At 43.0% G+C, this 24,498-nt stretch overlaps 1 protein-coding gene across 1 annotated transcript in view; it reads left to right on the plus strand.

The window, feature by feature from the left end:
- The first annotated feature begins 539 nt into the window (after positions 1–539).
- The window catches only part of tmem154 (transmembrane protein 154), a 38,938-nt gene continuing 14,979 nt past the window's right edge, over positions 540–24,498 (plus strand). The window contains exons 1-2 of the mRNA XM_080199477.1: positions 540–674; positions 19,938–20,372. Coding sequence (XP_080055603.1) covers positions 587–674; positions 19,938–20,372 — 523 coding nt within the window. The 5' untranslated portion in view covers positions 540–586. The remainder of the gene's footprint in view (positions 675–19,937; positions 20,373–24,498) is intronic.

Consider the following 24,498-nt stretch of genomic DNA (forward strand, 5'->3'; position numbering starts at 1 on the left):
TCTTCACATTGTGGTCCATGGGAAACTGGCTAATTTTGGATGTAACTTTTGGCTGAGCAATAATGTGAACAGTTTATATTTTAATCTCCTCTTCCTGGCGGATCTGAAGTTGGGGATTTATCAACACCTGGAAGAAAGATCAATATTTGTGACCTTCTCACATGGCAGGAAGGAATGGATTTAATTAGCTAGCAGGATAGTCTTCATCCTGTATTAGAAACTTATCAAAACATTACACAGCATAATGATGCTTTTGATAAAACAGTCACATCCCGTGTTCACAAACTGCAGCAGATAACAAAGATGTATCTCCTCCAGGGTTTGGAGAGGCTGCATTTTTTTAAAAAGATTTAATTAAAAAAAGCTGCAGAAATTGCCTTTCTGGAGCCAAATAAGAAAAAAAAACACCTTGAGGACGAATCAACCTGGCACAGCAGCTAGCACAAGTTGCATTGCATCACTTCCTAAAAAGATCACTCAAAAAGCAACTCCTGAAGAAATATTAAGAGTCAGAAACACTTACAGGAAACAGGAAATGGTGACGCTTCTTTGAGTGAGAGAGGAAATCAGAGCACAATAATTTTGTATGCACACTTTCTGCAAAGGTAACATGAACCAGCGGAATTCAAGACTGTATTTGATCCTTTCAGCGACCTTCTTATTTTCTGGCAACAGTAAGTGTCAATATCAAATGTTATTCTATTGAACCTGGCTGAATAGTAAGCCTCTGGCTTACTTTTGTGAATAGTTACACCCAGGTGTCTGAGAATTGACAGCAACATGCGTTAATATTTAAGTGTACCTCAGAACAAGTGTATCTCTTTTAGCTTTCTCAATGGAATCTAGTGTCTGCTGTAATTTTTCTCTTGAAAAATCAATTGGTTGGAGACTGATTTACACGGTTATCTGAACATGTCTATACTTTCATATTACCTGTACAGACTGTGGTATTAATCTGTTCTTTGCTTTGTTCATACCCACTTATGAAATCCACTAAATGTTCAGATAAGAAACTGTAAAACAAAACAAGCACTCTAAAATTTTTTGCCTGCGCATATTGCAAAAGGCAATTTATTCTGATTTAAAATGTAACCTATTTTGGCATTTGTAACTCTAATCATACTCTTGTCAATCAGAAAGGTAAAGCAAAGTTGACTGTTCTTAATCATTATACGTAATCGTACAGATTATACTTTAGCAAGGCCTTTGACAAGGTATTGCATCGTAGGTTCATAGAATCAAAGAACCCTATAGTACAGAAAGAGGCCCTTCGGCCCATTGAGTCTGCACCGAACACAGGCCCTACCCCCATATCCCTACATATTTTACCTACTACTCCCTCTTACCTACGCATCTCATGGTATTATCACTAGACTATTAATCCAGGAACTCAGCTAATGTTCTGGGGGACCCAAATTCGAATCCTGCCTCGGCAGATGGTGGAATTTGAATTCATTTTAAAAAATCCAGAATTCAGAATCTGCTGATGGCCATGAAACCATTGTTGATTGTTGGAAAAACCCATCTGAGTCACTAATGCTGTTCAGGGAAGGAAATCTGCCGTCCTTACCCAGTCTGGCCAATATGTGACCCCAGAGCCACAACAATGTGATTGACTCTCAACTGCCCTCTGAACAAGGGCAAGTAGGGATGGGCAATAAGTGCTGGCTAGCCAGCGACACCCATGTCCCGTGAATGAATAAAATAAAAAGTTATGACAAATCTTGAGTGGGATAGGTCGACCCCTGGAATCTAAAACAGATATTAGGTTCCTCAATTACATTACACGGATCTAACTCCAGTATCATAGAATCCTGACAGTGCAGAAGAAGGCCACTCAATCCTTTGAATCTGCACCGACTCTCCGACAGAGTATCTTATCCCTGCCCTATCCTCGTAACCCCACACACTTTCCCTCAAATTCACGCATCTTTGGACCTGTAGGGACGATTTAAAATGTACGTCTTTGGAATGTGGGAAGAAACCGGAGCACCCAGTGGAAACCCACGCAGACATGGGGACAATGCACAAACTCCACACAGTCACCTGAGGCGGGGAATCAAACCTGGGTCCCTGGTGCTGTGAAGCAGCAGTGATAACCATTGTGCTGCCGTGCTGCCAGGAAGAGGTGTCTAACCAAAAAAATGGTTGATCCAATTTCACAGGATGTGATCTCCAAAACTGGGGCTTTGTTATGCCTAATTTACAAAACTGCATACAGGAAGGTCCATTATCTATGCTTCTGAGGAATATAGGGAATCCTGGTAATAAGAAAAAGAGAGAAAATAGTTCTTAAGAAAGAATACTTGCAGGGAATGGGGGATAAACTCAGACGGTCTGGCAGCTCTGCAGAAAGAAAAACACACTTAAAGTTTTGGGGCTAAATGACCCTTCCACAAAAACTTGGTAATGAAGGACACCAGTGAAATGTGTCTGAACTTGTCTTATTTACCTTAAAACGAAACTCCAGTATCAATGTTACTGGGTTGTTACTGGGATTTGGAAGTTTTGAACTGATTATTCCTTCTGGAGCATTTCTCACAACCACTGGATGTTTCAAAGCTTCACAGCCAATGAAAGCACTTTGGGGAGTTTGTTGCCGTTATAATGTCGGCAATGTGGCAGCAAACTCCCAGAAACAGCAATGTGATAAATTGACTGAATATCTGTGTCAATGATGTTGATGGAGGAATACATTTTGGCTAGAATCTTCGCTTGCCTTTAAAATAGTTCCTTGGGATTTCTCACTTCTACCCTGGAAGGATAAAGTCTTGTCTGAAAGATAGCGTAGCACTCCCTCAGTGCCACATTGGAAGACCAGCCTTGATTTTTTGTATTCACACCCTGAAGTGGGACTAGAAACCAGAAACTTGTGGCTCAGAGGTGGGAGTGCCACCCCCTGAGTAAACAGAAGCCATTGTATGTGTTTGATGGTGGTAACAAATAGTTACATTTCAAGGGAAGGTGGGGATTGGGAAATCTGACAGGGTCCCATCAGCTCAATCACAATGGCTGATCATGGAATGGCATTGATAGCAGGTGTGGCCAAAATTTACTCATTGAGTCTTCCTTGCCAGGGAGAAGGCCGTAAAGTTATTGAAAGCAGTGAGAAACAAAAAAGGGAGGAAAAAAATCAACAAAAATAATTTTGTTTTAGTCTTTGCGACATTTGAGGTTTTTGCCATTGTTCTTCATATTTAAAAATATTAATTGTTCAACAAAGAGTGGAAACATTTAGCTATTCTAAAAGTGCACAAAATGGTTTAAGAAAATATTTTGAAACCTGCAATTTATTCCCATCCATTCGGATGTTCTTCACTCAATCCTCTGTTTCAAATCCACTGTTGATTTGAAGAACTTTGAGAAAATGTAAAAATGCAAAGGGGGTAACATGGTGGCACTGTGGTTACCACTGCTGCCTCACAGCGCCAGGGACCCGGGTTCAATTTCCAGCTTGGGTCATTTTCTATGCAAAGTCTGCACGTTCTTCCTGTGTCTGTGTGGGTTTCCTCTGGGTGCTCCGGTTTCCTCCCACAGTCTGAAAGATGCGCTGGTTAGGTGCATTAGCCATGTTAAATTATCCCTCAATATACCTGAACAGGCTATGGAGTGCAATGGCTAGGGGATTTTCATGGTGACTTCTTTGCAGTGTTAATGTTAGCCTGCTTGTGACACTAATAAGTAAACTTAAACTTAGAATGCAAAATTCAAAACCTCTCAAAAATCACTTGCTTTGCTGAAACATTTTGGAAAGAATTAATATCCAGTTTGATGAATCTGTCTAGTAGTTTTGTTGCTTTTTGATTCTATTTCACCAATGCATTGAAATCTTTTGTAGCAAAATAAATGAGCTCGTTCAACTTGTATTTGATCCTTGGTGTAGGATCGAAAGAAGAACGTTTCTCTGCACAGGAGATAAATTAATTTCATGGAACTCGATGTGATGGTGAAATCATGCCTTTCATTCCAATATGCATCCTTTGTTCTGCATAATTATTTGCATCGCCTTCTGTGGTTTTGTTTTATTCTCCTTATTGGAGCAATCTTAAAACATCGATCCCTAATTTTAACACAGGTTAAGGACTGGGGTGCAGAGGCCAAGGTGGACAGCAAGATTTGAACTCCCAGGCCTCGCTGGGATGTCTGACTCTGCCTGCACCCAAAAGCAGTAGGAAGGACACTGGTGCCGGTGGGTTGGAAGGTCAGGCCAGGAATCCACACAAATAGCCCATGGCAAAGGGAGAAAGGGGCAACACTGGCAAAGTTCTCAATCAGAGAAGGACAGGGGAATCCTGAAGTATCTGTGTGTGGCCGTAAAGAGGATTTACCTGGGCACTTTGTGGACGAATGATGCCTGGTGGCAGCAAAAGCTGATGATTCTGAAACTGGATGATCCTCCTCAGTCCTGGAATTAAACTGACATGCATTTTCTGAATATATCATTGTGCTATTGAAATGAAGCCCCCACTCTTCGAGTAGGATAGCTCCCTGTGCTTCAGTTCAGCTAAAATAAGGTGGAAAGAGTAAGGGGAGGGATCGCAGAATCTTTACAGTGTAGAAGGAGGTCTTTCAGCTCATCAAGTCGACACTGGCTTGATGAAATATCTAATCTCACTGCCCTGCCCAATGCCCGTGACCTTGCATGTTATTTCTGTTCAGATAGCAATCCAATTCTCTTTTGAACATCTCAATTGAATCTGCCTCTATCACCTTCTCCGGTAGTTTGTTCCAGACTCCACCTACCGACTGGGTGAAAAGATTTTCCCTCACATCATGTCCATGCCTTTTTCCCGTTATTTGGAATCTGCATCCTTTAGTTCTTGGTGTCCTCCTGAGAGGGACTACATTGGGAATGAGGGTCGGGGCCCCTCACCAACTTAGCCCCCTGCCTGTTTCCGATAGTCCTAGGCATAGGGGGTTAACTCAAATCCTTAGTGTTTGGTTTTGGGTTTCTGGTTCAGAAGCATTGATTGCTTTTGAAGACTAGAGGGATTTCTATTTTGCATCTGGCCTATGCTATGGTAACAACCTCCATTTTTACAGTGCTAATTATGTAATAGAATTTTCCAAGTTGCCTCACTAAGTACAGATGGCTCACCCGGCAACAGTAATGGATTTAGATGACCAAAACTAACTTTCTCGGGAGCAGAGAGAAGCTTGTTGTACAGAGTGGAATTATTTGCAGAGGAGAGAAAGAAGAACACTGAATTATAGAACACAGGGTAGAGAGGATGCTGCAAGGATTTCTGGCACTATGCTGGATGTCCGTTGGAGGAGGTGGACAAGAGGAGGAAGATCTCGATCCATACGAGGTCATGAAGCCCTCTCCACACACGGTAAGATGGCAATGGCACCGGAGATTCTTGCCCCGAGAATCTGGTAAATCGATGTGACCACAATAATCTCTCTCTCAATGTCAGAGAAACGAAGGAGATAGTCATCAACTTCACAAAGCATAGTGGAGGACATGCTTCTGCCTACATCAACGGGGAAGAAGTCGAAATGTCGAGAGCTTCAAATTTGTGGGTGCCCAAATCACCACAAACTTGTCCTGGTCCCCCCATGCTGATGCTATAGTTAAGAAAGCCCACCAGTGCCTCTGCTTTCTCAGAAGGCTAAGGAAATTCGGCATGACTGCTATGACTCTCACTAATTTTTACATATGCACCATAGAAAACACTCTTTCTGGTTGTATCACAGCTTGGTATTGCTCCTGCTCTGTTCCACACAGCAAGAAGCTACAAAGGGTTGTGAATGAAGCCCAGTCCATCACTCAAACCAGCTTCTTCCCTGCTGCCATAAAACTTTTGGGTGGACCTACCTTTTATTAAGTAGATCTTTCTCTACATCATAGCTATGATTGTAAAACTACTTTCTTTCCTTCTCCCCTATGTACTCTATGAACAGTGTGCTTGGTCTGTACAGCGTGCAAGAAACAGTACTTTTCACTGTATCCCAATACATGTGACAACAATAAATCAAATATAAAAAATGTCCACAATCTATCCTCCAGCACTTTGCTGAGGCGACTGAGGCATGACCCCGGGTTCTGGCAATGGTCCAATGGAGGCTAAACCACTCAGAGGACAGTAATAATGCATTTATCCTTCCACCAGCCACCACCTACCCTCCACCCTATGCCTCACAAACCCCCCCAAACCTCAACCAGCCAGTGCCCTTGTGGTTGCCTGTCACCCGGCAACTCACCAAGTCTCCTTTGAAAATTCCTTCCAAATCTGTGCCCTCTACCCCCAGGAAGGACAAGGGCAGCAGATGGCATGGAAACACCGCCACCTGCAAATTCCCCTCCAAGTCACTCGCATCTTGACTTGGAAATATATCACTGTTCCTTTGGTGTCATTGAGTCAATATCCTGGAACTCCCTCTCTAACAGCACTGTGGGTGTACCTACACATCAGAGGTTGCAGCGGTTTGAGAAGACAGCTCACCACCATCTTCTAAAAGGTTCTGCTTCTAGATTCTCCAGAAAAATTTTAATTTTACTGGCCCTCGGCCTTGCTACCTTTTGGAAGTTCACTGTTGAGGTCAATGAGGGCGCTTCCATCCTTCTGGGCCTCTGGACCTTCTCCAGATTTCAGGTCTTTTTCCAACTAATCTCAGTCTTTTTATATCCAGGTAGCTTTCCTGAAGCTATTTTATCCCTGATGGATCTTTTAACCCCTGTAGGGTCTCTGAACTCTTTTCAACCTTCTGCCACAGATGGAATCTATAGAACCACAGAAACCCTACAGTACAGAAAGAGGCCATCCAGCCCATCAAGACTGCACTGCCTCTCTGAAAGAACATCCAATCATCCTGTGGGAGGAAACCCATGCAGACACAGGGACAATGTGCAAACTCCACACAGACAGTGACCCCAGGCCGGAATTGAACCCAGGTCTCTGGCGCCGTGAGGCAGCAATGCTCACCACTGTGCTACCTTGCCACCCGTTTGTGTCATTCACCTTCTCTGGACTGTTCTGACTTCTTGAGACACAGTGCTTGGGACCTCACCAAGTCATTTACCACAATGTACCTAATTCCTTTCTATCTCCTTTTGGAATTCCCTCTTTGCTTCTTTTAATTGCATCTCCAGAGCTGGTTCCCTCTCGTTCTCTTTTCCGGATTCATGGAAGGATTTGAAATGATCTCGCACAGAAGAAAGAATCTGCATATCATGCCTGAAAAGAGGCTAAAACCCTCTCAAAAGCTCTTGGATTGTACTTGGAGGTGTTTCGTCTTGAGATAATGAAAGCATAGCTAAGATTTTTACTGATTTTTGGTGAACCAGAGATGGGTAATATTTTGGAGATTGATATAAGCAGCCTTGCAGCTCCTGTGATGTAGCCCCTAGTAGAATAGGCCATGTAGGTTGTGTTCTGTCTGCTTTAGTCTGAGCCATCGCTGCGGAGGGGAGTGGATTAATTTGGGGCCTAGGGTTTTATGTTTTTGGTGGGAGCTGCGTAAAATGAGCTCAGTTTTCCAAAAGTGCAGCTGGGGAAATTTTTATTTCATCCACAACTTTAGGTATGATCAGCTGTTTGTAAAAACAGAAGCAGCTCAACAATCAAAGCTTGTATTAGTATAAAACTATATGATATAGGAGCAGAATTAGGCCATTTGGCCCATCAAGTCTGCTCCACCATTCAATCATGCCTGGTATAATTCTCATCCCTATTCTCCTGCCTTCTCCCCGTAACCCTTGATCTCCTTATTGATCAAGAACCGATCTATCCACCTTGCACCCCCATTGCCTTCAGCTCACTCTAAGCCTTTTATTTTAAGTCCCTTTCATCCATCAGCATTGTCCTTGTTCCCTACACTGCCTCATAGACCAGCAATGCCCTGATTTTGTAATTCTAACCCATGTTTTCATATCCCTCCCTTGCCTCACTCCTCATTCCTCTCCATCCCTGTAGCCTTGTCCAGCCTCCCAGCCCTCCCAGGTTTCTGCGTTTATAGAGTTGTGGCCTCTTGCCATAGCGGATTTTTAGCATTCCGCCATTGGTGGTCAAACACATTGCCCCAGCTCTGGAATTCCATTCCCACCTCTAAAGTTCTCTTTCTTCCTCTGTGACAATTGTCAGACTCTACACTTTGACCCAGTTGTTTTGGTATCTTCATCAAAGTCAAATTCTGTTTGATAATATTTCCATAAAGCATATGCAGGAGGTTTTATCACATCAATGATGCTATATAACTGCGAGTTGTTATCACGATACACTCACAATGAGAAGGTGAAAAAAGACCACTCCAGAGGTCACTGTGTAGAGACGTGAAGAGAAGCAATTGCAGGGGGTGATTCTCCTGGCAGTGGGAGGAATGAAAATATTGTTGTTTTGGTCAGGCCAGATAAGGACAGTAGATTTTCTTCCCTAAAGGACATTAGTGAACCAGATGAGTTTTTCCTGACAATCGGCAATGGTTTCATGGTCATCATTAGACCTTTAATTCCAGATTTTTAGAGAATTCAAATCTCACCATCGAACCTGGGTCCAGAGTATTACCCTGGGTCTGTAGATTAACAGTCGAGTGATAATACCACTACGCCACTATCTCCCTTTGCAGTGTTTGTCTGCCATCAGTGGTAACTGCTTCAAGCTGACTCCTGCCCCATACTAAGTCCTGTTCCTTGTTCCATTTCATTTGCCCCCTTTCCAATCGCATATAGATTTCAAAACGATCGTCCTCCTCTGACCTCGCTGCTGCCCACCCCTGTAGCCTCGGCCAGTGCTATGTTTATTTGGTTGTAAGTGATACCAATGAACTATTTTTAGTAAGAGCAGTAGGGTAGAGGAGGGGAGGGGTTTTGACAATACTTACCCTTTGACCGGCATCACTGAAACTGATAATCTGGTCATTACCTCAGAGCTGTTTGTGGGCGCTTGCTGTTTTACAAGTTGCTTGCCACATTTCCTACATTACATCAGGGACTGCTTTTCACAAAATACTCAATTGGCTGTAAAGTAAGTGGGGATGTTCTGGGGGCACAGCGGCACAGTAGTTAGCACTACTGCCTCATAGCGCCAGGGACCCAGGTTCGATTCCCGGCTTGGGTCACTGTCTGTGCAGAATCTGCACGTTCTCCCTGTGTCTGTGTGAATTCCTCCAGATCCTCCGATTTCCTCCCACAGTCAGAAAGACGTGCTGGTTAAGTGCATTGGCTGTGCTAAATTCTCTCTTGCTGTACCTGAACGGGTGCCAGAGTGTGGCGACTATAGGAATTTCACAGTAACTTCATTACAGTGTCAATGTAAGACTGACAAATAAACTTTAACTTTTAGATCACGAAAGGTGCCTTACATCTTCAAGTCTTGCATTTAACAGCACTTGTGTCAGCAAAATAGTCCCACCAGAAACTTTGAGGACAAGCTACTCAAATGACTGTTCATTTGCTCTGGGAACAGGAACTGTGGCACAAACCGTGAGAGTTCCCTACAGATCCTGCACCTGGAGCTAAGCAGTCATGTCATATCAGAACAGGAACTGGGCTCAGCAGTGACAGCAGCCGGAGGAAGCGAGCCATCTACTCAGGAGTTAGGGGAAGGGAAGATCATCAACTAACAATTCAGGGCAAGAGTTGGCCATTCGAATCTATCCCACCATTCGATAAGATCATGGTTGATCTGATCGTGGCCTCAAATCCACTCTAACTCCCTTGTCGATGAAAAATCGATTTAATTTAGCTTTGAATAAATTCAATGGCCCAGTCTGCACTGCCCTAAGGGTTAGAGAATTCCAAACACTAATGATCATCGCACAGGAAACAACTCTCCTCACCTTGCGTCCCAGAGTTCTGGATTCCCATGAGGAAAAGCACACTCTCAGTGTCCACCCTGTCAACTTCCCTCAAGGTCTAGGGCAGAATTCTCCCATTTCGAGACTAAGGCCTATGGCAAGAGCAGAGTGTTTCCCAACGCAACGGCTGGTGGGAAAACACAGCAAATCCTCTGGCCCTGACCTCATTAATTATGCACCTGGGTGATTCACGCCATGTTCAACGGTGGGGCCAGTCTGGATGGTACCTAGTTCACCACTGTGTCTAGCCACCATGTTGCAATGGCACTCAACATCACTGATCCCACCGTTAAAGGAAGAAGATGGACCTCCTGAGGCTGGAAGAAGGTTCCCCCCTCCAGGATATTGAATCTGGAAGGTCCACCTGCAGATGTTCCCCTGATCCACTGAAGTGGCATTCCAGGGTCCAGGGTGCAAGGTTCTCCATTCTGAATTCTAGAAGCTGTCTTACATTTGATGAGTCCCAACATGCCAGCTAGCACCCGATTTCTGGCTTCCTGCCACATTCTCCCTCCATGTCCGCCAGCAGGGGGGACATAGGAGCATTCCATCCCTAATTTGTTTCAATAAGGTCACCTCTCATTCTTCTAGAATTGAATGACTACAAGCCCAACCTACTCAACTTCTCCTTCGAGGGTAACCTTTACACCCAGGGAATCAGTTGAGTGAATTCTCATAGAGTTATAAGTCATTGAGGTTTACAGCATGGAAACAGCCCTTCGGCCCAACTTATCCATGCCACCCTTTTTTTTAAACTCCTAAGCCAGTGCCAATTGCCCGCATTTGGCCCATATCCCTCTATATCCATCTTACCCATGTAACTGTCTAAACGCTTTTTAAAAGACAAAATTGTATCTGCCTCTATTACTACCTCTGGCAGCTTGTTCCAGACACTCATCACCCTCTGTGTGAAAAAATTGCCCCTCTGGACACTTTTGTATCTCTCCCCTCTCACGTTAAATCTATGCCCTCTAGTTTTAGACTCCCCTTCCTTTGGGAAAAGATATTGACTATTAGCTGATCTATGTCCCTCAATATTTTATAGACCTCTACCACCTCTCAGCCTCCTTCACTCCAGAGAAAAAAGTCCCAGTCTATTCAGCCTCTCCTTATAACTCAAATCATCAAGTCCCGGTAGCATCCTAGTAAATCTTTTTGGCACTCTTTTTAGTTTAATAATATCCTTTCTACGATAGGGTGACCAGAACTGCACACAGTATTCCAAGTCTTGTACAATGTCTTGTATAACTTCAACAAGACGTCCCAATTCCTGTATTCAAAGTTCTGACCAATGAAACCAAGCATGCTGATTGCCTTCTTCACCACTCTGTCCACCTGCGACTCCACTTTCAAGGAGCTATGAATCTATACTCCTAGATCTCTTTGTTTTGTAACTCTGCCCAGACAAATAACAGTGGACCCAGCACCGATCCCTGAGGCACACAGCTGGTCACAGGTCTCCAGTCTGAAAAACAACCTTAAAACCACTTCTGTCATCAAGCCAATTTTGTATCTATTTATCTACATCACCCTAGATCCCGTGAGATTTAACCTTATGCGACAACCTACAATGCGGTACCTTGTCAAAGGCCTTGCTAAAGCCCATGTAAACAACATCAACTGCACTGTCATCATCTACCTTCTTGGTTACCCCTTCAAAAAACTCAAATTTGTGAGACATGATTTTACATTCACAAAGCCTTGCTGACTGCCCCTAATCAATCCTTGCATCTCTAAATGTTTGCAGACTCTGCCTCTCAAAATACCACAGGTGTGAGGCTCACTGGCCTGTAGTTCCCAGACTTTTCGCTGCAGCCCTCCTTAAACAGAGGCACAACATTTGCCACCCTCCAATCTTCAGGCACTTCATCTGTGACTATCGGTGATTCAAATATCTCTGCAATTTCCTCCCTAGCCTCCCACAGTGTCTTGGGATACTCCTCATTAGGTCCCTGGGATTGTTCTACCTTGACGCACTTTAAGACTTCCAACACCACCTTCTCTGTAATATGAACACTCCTCAAGACATCTCTATTTATTTCCCCAAGTTCCCTGACATCCATGCTTTTCTCAATAGTAAATACTGATAAGAAATATTAATTTAGGATCTCACCCATCTCTTGTGGATCCGCACATAGATTATCTTGTTGATCCTTAAGAGGTCCTACTCGCTCCCTAGTTACTCTTTTGGCCTTTATGTGTTTGTAGAATCTCTTTGGATTCTCCTTTGTCTTATCTGCCAAAACAATCTCACGTCCCTTTTTTGCCCTCTTGATTTCTCTCTTTACTCCTACACCCCCTATACGCTTCAAGAGATTCACTTGATCCCAGCTGCCTATGCATGTCATGTGCCTTTTTCTTCTTCTTGACCAGGGCCTCAATATCCCGAGTCATCCAGAGTTCCCTCCTTCTACCAGCCTTGCCCTTCTCTCGAAGAGGAATATGCTTACCCTAAACCCTGGTTAACACACTTTTGAAAGCCTTCCCACAGACTCCCCCAATTAACTTTGGAAAATTCCTGCCAGATACCATCAAAATTGGCCTTGCCCCAATTTAGAATTTTAACTCTTGGGCCAGACCTATCATTCTCAGAGCTATCTTAATATGAATAGAATTATGGTCACTGTTCCCAAAGTGATCCCTTACTAACACTTCTGTCACCAGCCCTTCCTTATTTCCCAAGGTCCAGTTTTGCCCCCTCCCTAGTCGGGCCACCCACACACCGAATGAGAAATTGCTCCTGAATACACGCAACAAATTTCTCTTCATCCAACCCTCTAATACTATGGATGTCCCGGTCAGTGTTAGGAAAGTTAAAATCCCCTACGATTACCAGCTTATTTTTCTTGCTGCTATCAGCAATCTCCTTATATATTTGCTCCTCAATTTCCCGCTGACTATTTGGGAGCCTATTGTACAACCCTATCAAAGTGAATTCCCACTACTTATTTCTCAGTTCTACCCATATAGACCCAGTGGCCGAACCTTCGGATATATCCCCTCTCAGTACTGCCATGATGTTTTCCTTAATCAAAAGCACAACTGCCGCCCCCGCCTTACCTCCTGTTCTATCTTTCCTATAGCATCTGTACCCTGGAACATTGAGCTGCAAGCCCTGTCCCTCCCTTAGCCATGTTTCAGTAATTGCTATAATATCCCAGTCCCATTTACCCATTCATGCCCTGAGTTCGTCTGCCTTGTCCGTCAGGCCTTTTGCATTGAAGTAAATGCAGTTTAATCTGGACTTCTCTTGTTCTCTCCTTTTGCCTGATCTGTCTGGTACTGGGATTACTGACACTCCCTTTACTACTTACTGCACTCTTTTTAACTTCTATGCTATCCTCAACCTTCTCTTCTGTCTCCCTACTGCCTTGGGTCCCAACACCACCACCACCTCCACACCACCACTCCCCCGACCCCTGCCAAACTAGTTTAAACCCTCCCGAGTGGCTCGAGCAAATCTCCCCACCAGGATGTTAGTCCTCCTCCAGTTCAGGTGTAATTTGTCCCTCTTGAACAGGTCACTTCTTCCCTGGAAGAGATCCCAATGATCCAAAAATCTAAATCTCTGCCCCCTGCATCAGCTCTCAAGCCATGCATTCATCTGCCTCATCCTCCTATTCCTATTCTCAATAGCACGAGGCACCGGCAGTAGTTCAGAAATTACTACCTTCGAGGTCCTGCACTTTAGCCTTCTGCCTAACTCTCTATATTCACACTTCAGGATCTCATCCTTTTTTCTTACCTATGTCGTTGGTACCAATGTGTACAGCAACCTCTGGCTGCTCACCCTCTCCCTTAAGGATATCCTGCAAGCGCTCAGAGACTTCCTTGATCCTGGCACCATGGAGGCAACACACCATCCTGGATGGTGTGTTCCCTAAAGTGCTTCCATTACAATTCTATCCTTTCTTCAGTAAGGAAACCAAACTGTGCACAATAGTCCAGATATGATCTCACTGATACCTTGGACATCAATTGCAATACTTCCCTCGAAGAAGAGTGCTATTTTGAATAGGGTGCGATTAGCAACAAAATGTAAACTAGGGAATGGTGTTGGGAGTGGGAATGGGACTTTGACCTGTCAACTATTGCAGTGGCTATTAACTATTTATTGGATGAAAGGCACATTCTCAAATCAATTATTAATCATGGCCAACTTGCATTTAAGTGATAATACTCTAAAATACAAATAATATAAAGTTGTTGTCCATAAAGTGTGTTAGTAATGCTTTTAAGAAAACAAATGTAAATGTAAACAAAAACTTGACAATTAACTGTTCCCTGGTGCATTTTCCACGGTAACATCCCTACCAATCAGAACCCACTTACCAACCAATCAGCAACCTCTTTCTCATACACTGTAAATTGTTGTTCACTTTGAAATTTGGTATTCTTGCAACTGTCCTACTGAGTACAAGATGATGTGGAGATGCCGGCATTGGACTGGGGTAAACACAGTAAGAAGTCTCACAACACCATGTTAAAGTCCAACAGGTTTATTTGGAGCAAAACAGTACAAGATGAACAGTTTTGACAGCATGCCTTTTTTATTGCACAACTCAAATTCTGTACTGCCAAATGACAATCACAGATTTACATTAATGCCGCTGTGAGGGTTACTCTTTGCACATCCCCTTTAGTAGGTGAGACAATTAGTCCACTCTACATTACAGATATTTAATGCAGCACTCCCGTTTCTCTTTCTCAGCTTGCATTTTCACCTTATCCCAAAGATCCACTGGAAAGTGCCCATGGTCTCCAGTTTGAGAGTCAGTCCAGCAGAGAACAATGTCTCCCAGAACTTTGTGGGTGGGAGTGGAGGATGAATATGTCTCTGTGAAAGAGGGGGAAATGTGGAAGGAGAATATTTCTTGATAGTACAGAACTTGAATATTGCTGAAAAGAGAGACAAGTTGCTGAAGCTTTTCATCTTGCACTCATCAGGACAAACAAAAGAATGTCAAATTTCAAACAATTGCAATTCACGTTACCTGAAAGCAGGGTGCTGATTGTTTAAAAACAGTAAACATTTTTAAAAATGAATTGTTTTCTCCTCAGTTGCTGTCAGTGGAACCCTGGAAATGAATCTTTAATTCCTAGAGGCTCCAAAGCTGGAAGTTTTGTAAACGTTCATTACTGAGCCATACACTGCAGCAAGGTTCCAGAATTGGATTTCATCTGAATCCATGCAGTGATAGGATTATTACACTTTGCCCAGATGAAAAAGGGAAAATGGGTGAGAGATTCGTGTAGCTGCTGTACAAATATGTGGGGGACATCATTCCGATTCTTAAGTAGCTTTGTTTTTTCAACCACAGAACAGTGTTTCCTTTTCAATCCTCCTGCAGTGTTCCGACCAGGTGAGAACGCATGAACTGACTCCCATTATCAGCTGGTCATTAACAGAGGTTTCAATTTCTTTTTCATGAGGAAATGCCTTTTCCAAATCGGAATGTATTTAACTATTTATGCAATGAGCAATTAGAAGCCAAATAAATAAACTGTTCTTGAGACACAAAAAAGCGAATTTATTAATCATTAAATCTGAGAAAAATAACAAAAAGGCAACAGCAAACATTTGGCCTTTACACAAAAATTTAATCACACATGCACACAAACATACACACATGCATGTCTACATACACACATACACGTATATGCACACACACATATGAATGCGCGCATATGCACACACACAGAAACATACACATGCACACAAACATACACATGCACACACAGACATGCACACACACATACACATGTGCGTGCACACAATCACATGCACACATACACAGACACAGATGTGTGTGCACACATGCACGCACACATACACATGCATACACACATGTACAGAGGCACACAAGTGTACACATGCACATGCACAGACGCATACATGCACACACACACATGCATACTCATGCGTATTCACACACATACGTGCATGCCCACATGCACTCATACACACACACACGTACATACACACAGGGAGTTAGAGTTCACATAAAAAAGGCAAAATAATACATGGTTAAGTGTCTTTTCATTGTGTCTGAGGTGTTGATTTGAAATATTGTGGCTGATCTAGGTTAGCTGGTTTCTTGATCAAGTTAAAGATAAAATTTTAAAGTTTGTTTATTTAACGCTGCAATGAAGTTACTGTGAAAATTCCCTATTCGCCACACTCCAGTGCCTGTTCAGGTACACTGAGTGAGAATTTAGCATGACCAACACTCCTAACCAGCAGGTCTTTTGGACTGTGGGAGAAAACCAGAGCATCCAGAGGAAACTTACACAGACACGGGATTCCACACAGACAATGACCCACCTGGGAATTGAACCCATGTCCCTGGTGCTGTGAGGCAGCAGTGCTAACCACTGTACCACCTTGCCACCCCATGTAGATGTAGAGAATATTGTGTGTGATTTTGGTTTTCCAGTAGGTTTCTGGTAGATTGATTTCTTGAACTGGGTGACATGCTTATTCCAAAAGGGAAAGGGAGAGAAAACAGCCCTCAGCTTGTTTCCTGAGATTTATTTGACACTGGGAGTAATTTTGAGTCCACATTAGCCATCAGAGTAAGCGGCAATGTGAGACCAAAATTTCGTAAGAGTCAGGAAAGGAGACTCTGGCTGGTGAGATTCCTTTTAAAGGTGTTCCGATCTCTGTGGGGCTGGCATTGCTGAGTCTGTGAGGCCCTGCCCCACCAGAGTGACGGTGAAAACCATGCCCCCAGATTCACAGTGCCAGAGAATCTGGCAAGAAAACTCAGCTGTGCAGCTGGACAGCTACCCACTGGTTTCCTTCTGTCTGCGTCACCAGCAATCTCTTTGCAGCCTTGCCTTGAAATACTTCACCCTCTGTGTACTTCTAAGAAGTCATGCGTGTGTCTGGCTGTGGCAGTCATTGTTTCAACATCCAGTACTTTGTGGATTTAATGTCTCTTCCCCAGACAGTTAAAAGTTTCAGTGAGTGTCTGGATTTTAGGAAATTCTCTCTTCACAATCCCCTGAGGAGTGATTTCTCAGCTCCATTTTGGAACATGGTGTCACATTTCTAAGCAGTTTGCCCTGGGCTGAATTCTCCCATTTCAGCACCAAGGCAGGAAAACAAGAGTGTTTCACTGGCGGCGTCTGTCAGGTGGGATTCACCCAACTGAAATATGTTAATGAGCTCATTTCAAGCAGCCGGCCGCCCCGCCCTTCTCTTCAGAGATCAGGCCGCCATTTTTAAAGGGCTCCTCGATCTCTGTACTTGGAGACAGGCCCCTTCTCCCCAGAAAAAGAAACAATGCTTCCTGCCACCCACTGACTGGGAGAACAGCACCAACACTTCACCAGAGAGGGGCACCCTGCCCTCCACACTCAAATAATGGTACCCCCCCACTACCCCCCCACAGCATGCAGGCACGAGAGTGATCCAACCCCTCTCCATCCTAGGCTGGAACCTGATTGGGGCTCGCGAGTGGGCTGAGTGCATCTCAATAGTCCTGACCCCGGTCGGGAATCCAGGTTTTCGCGCCCGAAAACAGGCACGACTTTAAGGTAAAATTGGGCCTAATTTGTCCATTTATGGTGCAGTCAAAATAACTTTATTTAAATATGAGAAGTGGTGGTTAGCGAAATGGTAAAGATCAAATTAATCATTATATCTTGTGGACTAACTACCAGTTGTGCTAATATCTGGTGTGAGTGCATCTGAGACAGGAAATGTTGACACAAGTTGAAGACAAGATGTTATATTCTTGTTATCTTCATTGCGTGCTTCCTGTTGAAGTTTCAAAAGTTACTGAGGCTAAATTAAGAGCCAAATACTGCTGGAAATCTGAAAAAAGAGGAGAAAGTGCTGGAAATACTCAGCAGGTCTGGCAGTCTCTGTGGAGAGAGACAGAGCTCATGGCCTGATGTTTATGCACATTGGCTGTGTGTACTCGATGGGCCTGACGCGGGTGTGAAACACGCTTTTGGCCATAGTTAGTTCCCGAACAGGATTTCGTGCTGGCTGGCCAATTACTGAGCACAGTAAGAAGTCTCACAACACCAGGTTAAAGTCCAACAAGTTTATTTGGTAGCAAAAGCCACTTTAACCAAAACTTAACTTGACCAATTGACCTCCCCACCAACTGTAGAAGTCTCTGAGCCATGAAAAATTGCTTTACTTCACTCCTTAATGCTCCAAATTGTTTGCTTAATTGTCAGTGGGTACGATCCCCACTCGTGAGCACATGCACTGAGTGAAACATTGCATGGGTGTGCCGTGACTTTGAGACACACCATTTTGTGAAATTTCACATGCTGTCAGGTCAGGCTCATACGAAATTCTGGCCAGCGTTTCAAGTCCAATATGACTCATCTTCACTGGGATTGATAGATTTTTGTCAATGTATTGAGGATTACAGCACCAAGGTGGCTCAATGGAGTTAAGATACAGAGCAGCCACAATCTATTTGACTGGCAGAATGATATGGAGGATTGAATGGTGCACTCTTGTACCTAAGTTACTATATGGTCTGAGCTGCTGCTTCTTTCCCACTGGGCAGCTCAATTAATGATCATTGCTTACTGTTCCAAAAGAGATTTTCTGAAGCACACTCAGTATGCAAGGTATCTCACCAAAAGTCACAACTCAGAAAAGTTGTCTCATTATCATGTCTGCTGCATACAGAGTTCACAGTCATTGACAAACCTATATGTTGTTAAAGGACAGATTCATGCACTGTTACCACTATAGTTCCCATTTAAAAATTATTCTTCAGAGAGCCATTATTCCAAACACCACCACCAACTAATTTAAAGATTCTAAATAGCTTCTTATTGCTGAGGAAAGCGGATACTTTCTCCTAAGGGTAACCTCTAATGCCAGAAAATGACCAGCAGCAAGCATTCACTTTGTTGCAGTTACAGGAATGTTCTCTTTTTGATCCCATTACAATCTTCCAAAGCAGCGGTATTGCTAGTATCGCACTTCTGTCACAATGACAAATGAGCAACTTTTGAAAATTTTATTTTTACTCATTTTAAATAAAGTAATACTCATTTCTTCTGATGTGGGTGGTTTCCTGTCACACACCTGTTTGTGCACTGCTGCAGTCGGGTGCAGTTTTTGCAGGCAGCCCATGGTACAGTGGCAAACATTAATACAGCTCATCTGCATCTACACGGTTCGAATGTGAGGTCAGAGCCACTGGGGGAGGGGTTGGGGGTGAGTGCATGGCTACGATTGTCAACGGCTCCTCCCCCAGAGGGAGAAGAGTACATTTTATTCATATCTTGTAAACATGCCTAAAAAATACCATCTATTACTCCTGGACAAAATTAAACGTTGACAGAGCCAGAGGAACGGTGTCAGAAGTGAAGGACTTCAGGCATGTGGAGAGATTGGAGAAGCTGAGATAGTTCTCTTGAGAGCAGAGAAGGAAATTTCACCAAAAGGACTGATTTAGCGGATTTGGGAAGGAAATGAGTGGTAGAAGGGTCAATAGCCAGAGGGAGCAGATTTAAGATAATTGGCAAAAGAATTGGAAGTTGGGGAGAACTGTTTTACACAGTCAATTGTCATGAACTAGAATTCGCTGCCTAAAAACAGGGTGGAAACAAATTCAATAATCACTGTCAGCAAGGAAATGGATGTGCACTTGGAAAAGGGGATTTTGCAGGGGCTATGAGGGAAGAGTGGAACTATTGGATAGCTAGCACCAGCAGGATGGGTCAAATGGCCTGCTTCCCTGCTGCCTGAATTTATTTTTATAATTCATTATTAAACAGATTCTAGAACAAAGATTCAAGGACAAACATTGATATTTTGGCGCTGATACTCCAGGAGGATCCGGATAGGAGAGGGTTGGGGGATGGGGAAGGGATTGAGTGTATCAGTGATGCCTGCCACTAATCTCACGAAGATTCACTGGGTTAGAGAGCAGTGACTTTTTTTGCAGGGGAATAGTGAGCACTTGTATCACGACGGGTATATCTAAGGTGGCCGTCATAATTAGGTTTCTGGCTACACCCTCCCTCAGGATTTTAGAAGGTAAAAGGAGAATGGCAAAGCAAGTCTCACATTCTCTGGAGGAGTTGAGACTTGCACCAGGTTCATACATAATGCAAACTAAATTGTTTTTTAATCCTCTGATTTATTTCAACAGGTTATTCACCGCAAAAAAATGAAACAACGACATCAATGATTCATGCAACCCAGTCAGCTCCGACAGAAAATGACACATTTACCCCATCATCTACAGCAACCACACGTCAAGATCTCAGCACCAATAACTGTCTCACATTGCGAGAAACTAAACAAGCGACATCAACTATTTCCCAAAATACAACAGCAACAAAGGTTCTGGGCAAGGCCCTCAAGAAAAATACCCCGAGTATTAAAACCGCCAATGAGCACCTGAGGAACAGAACTGAGAATTCTGTCTACCAACTGATCTCTTCACCAGCTCCGACAACCTTTGCAAAGACTCGCCCAGAGAGCAGGAATGTCATCCTGATTATCGTGCTGCCCATTCTGGTCCTCACTCTGATTGGCTTAGTGATTGCCTTCCTGATAAATCACAGTCACGGGAAAAAACAGCGTAAGTGATAACAATGTATTCGGCTGATTTGCTTAAATGAACCTAGTGCAAAATAGTGTTGTATTTAAAAGAAGAATTAACAGAAAGATGACGAAAAGGTTGGCCCGTGCAAGACCAAGCACTGTTAAAGGTTGTTCTTCCGAGTTTGGCACAATGGACAGAGTTAATGTTTCTTCCCTTTGAACTCAATGGCAAGTAAGCCTAAGCAGCAATCACAGGCAGCCCCGATCTCACCCCATTGGTTAAAATCAGCCCCAGTACTTGGGCAACTTAACCCCTATTTCTCCTTTCACATGCACCACCTGCAAGCAACTTCATGGGAAATCCACTGGAATGAACAAACATTTTGATTTACCTACTTGTTTGAACAAACCTGGTATAATAGCATTTTTTTAATTCAAGTTTTGAAATCCTACCCACATATTAATAGTAATAACATTTTTTTGCTGCAACACCTTATGAGTACACATCAAAACCCCAGTTTTAACCAGGAGGCAAGGATGAATGAGGGGCCAACAGTGTGAGGCTCTCTGAGGCACAGGATATACTTTCAGATTCATTTCAATATTTCAGGGTCCTTTCTACCCAAACCCAGAGCCACAGGGAAGCAGGCATAGCAAAGGTCTTGGGCCAGGAACCTGTGGTAAGGGTCCCTGCAGGCATTATTTGATCACAGGTTCAGAAGAGAAGCCTGGATTTACTTGTGGGGCCCATAGAGGAACTGATGCCCAACCAAAACAATGTGAAATAGCATGTTGCTCATTTTTTGAGCCTCTCCCGGGCCTGCGACTTCAGGCCTCTTGTTTCTAATGAGAATGGCCCTGGACACTAATATAACTCTTCCCTGTTAACACTTTTCACAGTGTGAATGACATCAACAGACCTTGATGTTAACTTTCACAGAGGACCTTGCTTGTTTGATGCAAGGCAATTCTGGTTGTCCAGTAGGATGTTTGTTAAAATGGTACACGGCAAGGATCAGGTGTATAGATCTCCACAAGCACTTTAACCCCAGTCCAGCCCAATTTTGTCACATCTGAAGGGTTAAAATCAGATCTATACAGTGTTAAATAATAGTTGAAAGATGAATTTGTTGTAATGGGAACTGTTGCTAAAATTTGTTTTCAAATCTCTCTGGAGACAGTTGTTTACAACCATTCATAGAATATACAACACTCATTAAATACTACACAATTCACAATTATTTAGTGTAGTCAGAAGAAAACAATGCATTATGGAAAGTTCTCAGTGGATTAAGAGTGAAATATGTAATAAGCTCTTGGTGAAGCGGCACCTGGGGGAGGGGGGGTTGCTCTCAGCAGTCAATCTGTCCCAGATCATTATTTATTAAGAAAGGTTCTAATGAACAATTCCTACAGTTTGCCAAATGCAGCTTTTTGCTCTTGAATGCTGAAAATAATTTGCTTCCATTTTCCATCTGCATCTCTCTCCAGTCATACATTCTGATGTTATGGAAACCCATGCAGAATTGATGGTCTCACTTCTGAGCAATCAGAAGAGCAAGCACTGTATTTGATCATTATATTCCACTGTCTCCTCAAAGACACAATTCCACGGATTAATGAGAATATAAATTTTGGTGTGTTTTGGTTAAAAAGTCGGTGACTGATCTGAATAGGCTCTAAATTCTGTAACTATCCGACAGCGTATATAAATGTATGTTCCAAATTGCCTTAACAACTGCTGTGCCAATCACTCCCAAGCTTCTTATCGTCCCCCCGTTTGTAACAAAGCCACATTTGATAGAATTATGTAGAATCCATACCACAGAAACAGATCATTTTGTTTAACCAGTCCATGTCAACATATATGCTCCATTTCCACCTTTCCTCATCTAACTCCGTCAGTACAACCTCCGAATCTTTTCTCCCTCATAAGTTTAACTGGTCCCCCCTCAAATGCCTCCATTCTATTTGCTTCAGTTCCCATGGGGTAACAAGGTCCACAATCTCACCAGTCTCTGGATAAAGATGTTTCTTCTGAATTCTCCATTTGATTTATGTTGCTAGCCTCTAGTTTTGTCCTTCCCCATCTTCAATTGAACTGTTACAGACTGTCTCCATTACAATTAGTTTTCTCATCTCAGTGCCCAGTTCCAAAGTATTTTCCCTGAACTATTTCTGAATGTCACTGGGGAATTGATAGTTATCAGCTTATAAAGGAGAGATGCAGCAGTTTGTTGGCTGCTTATTCGGCTGGCAGGGGGGACCCACATTTGCAATCCTCCCAGCCTCAATTGAGATTTGAATTCTGTTTTCCTTGAGACTCAAATTTGCTGATTGTGAATGAATTGAGCCAACACTGAAATAGAAAGCCAATAGAGCAGAGAAGGTTCAGTGAGAGGCCTGACTTTGATTGAATTTTCCCAATGCCAGCCCATCAGTCTAGCCTTCATTTATATCCAGGTGAAGTGACAGCCTAGTCACTCACTGCACTAGCTATGTCACTTTTTAAAACACAACTTAGAGATCCCACAACCTAATTTGGATAATTCCACAAACTAATTAGAATAAATCAAACAGTTTGCATCAATCATATCCCAACGTATTCATCATAGTAACTTGTAACCGTGACTACCTAAGAATATGGATATTGTTCGACAAAACGAGAAATTAAATGTGCTTGGATTACCGATATGAATGTGTGAGGATATCACATATCATCCACATATTATACATATCTTATTATTTCAACGACTCGAGCACAAACAATTTTGTTTACCTCCAGAATGACATAGGGTCTTTATTTGAATGAGGGCATCTAAAGGATAATTTTATGAATTGCATTGCTGACAGAGAGCTTTGTCTACCTGAAACATATATCAGGGATTAATTTTAATTGTGTTTCTGTAGTCTGGTGGTCATCACATTCACCTAACATGTGAAAGGGCCCTGGTTCGACACCTGGCAGAAATATTGTCAGGATAATTTAATTTTAGAATGAGTACAAGATTAGTACTTCACCTTGATTTGGGGTAGTCCTCCTTAGAGCAGAGAGGGCTGAGGGGGGACCAGATTGAGATGTACTAAATTATGAGAGATATGGAGGATAGAGTAGATAGGAAGAAAATTTTCCTCTTAGTAGAGGGGGTCAATAACCAGGGGACATAGACTTAAGGTAATGAGCTGGAGATTTAAAGGGGATTTGAAGAGAAACTTTTTCATCCAGTGGGTGATAGGAATCTGGAACTCACTGCCTAACAGGGTGGTAGAGGCGGGAATCCTCACAACGTTTAAGAAGCAGTTAGATGAGCACTTGAAACATCACAGCATACAAGGCTACAGACTAAGTGCTGGGAAATAGGATTAGTTTAGAAAAGTGCTCGATGGTCAGTGCAGATACAATGGGCCAAAGGGTTTCTTTCTGTGCTGTCAAGCTCTATGATTCTATAATAGATGGAAAAGCATGTCCCTGAATTCTGATACTCACACCCAATGATTGACACAGCCCAGAGGTCAGAAGTTATTCTAAGCTCATTTTAAGATGTTGATTTTCATTCTGTTGGAGGGAATTTTCTGCTAATGTTTTCCCTTCCTTACTCGAAAGCATTCATTCTTGCTGACATATAATTCTGCAACTATCAATTGTCCTCATATACCTCACACAAAGGGGTGAGCAGACAGGGTTAGAAATTGCAATTGAGATTCATCTGACGTCAACACGAATTCTCTGATTACAACCTCCTGAACACAATAAGAACAGGAAAGGCAGGAGGTTAAAATAGGGGACTGTACCCATACTGACCTCGTGCTCCTGTCTGTTGCTAATTTAACTCAGACATTTCAAGGGCTTTTGGAGATGATCTCTGCAGGCAAATGAGGGCCTAACACATGTGCAAAAGAACCTTATTTTATGCAAGTAAGACCCCCAGCATGATTTTACTATATAATTGCTGCAGGGACAGCCATTATCAGAACTAACACACAGCTAACATGATTGGAGACAAGAGAAGCACAAAAAGTCAATTTTTTTTATGGGTTCTTTGTTGGCCAGAAGAAGCAGGTGTGTCCCCAGAAGTTGTGTGTCCCAAGTAAGCTTACATTAACACTGCAATGAAGTTACTGTGAAAATTCCCTTGTCGCCACACTCCGGCACCTGTTCAGGT

Source organism: Carcharhinus amblyrhynchos, chromosome 1 (assembly GCF_965287045.1).
Source record: "Carcharhinus amblyrhynchos chromosome 1, sCarAmb.v2.hapA, whole genome shotgun sequence".
NCBI lineage: Eukaryota > Metazoa > Chordata > Chondrichthyes > Carcharhiniformes > Carcharhinidae > Carcharhinus > Carcharhinus amblyrhynchos.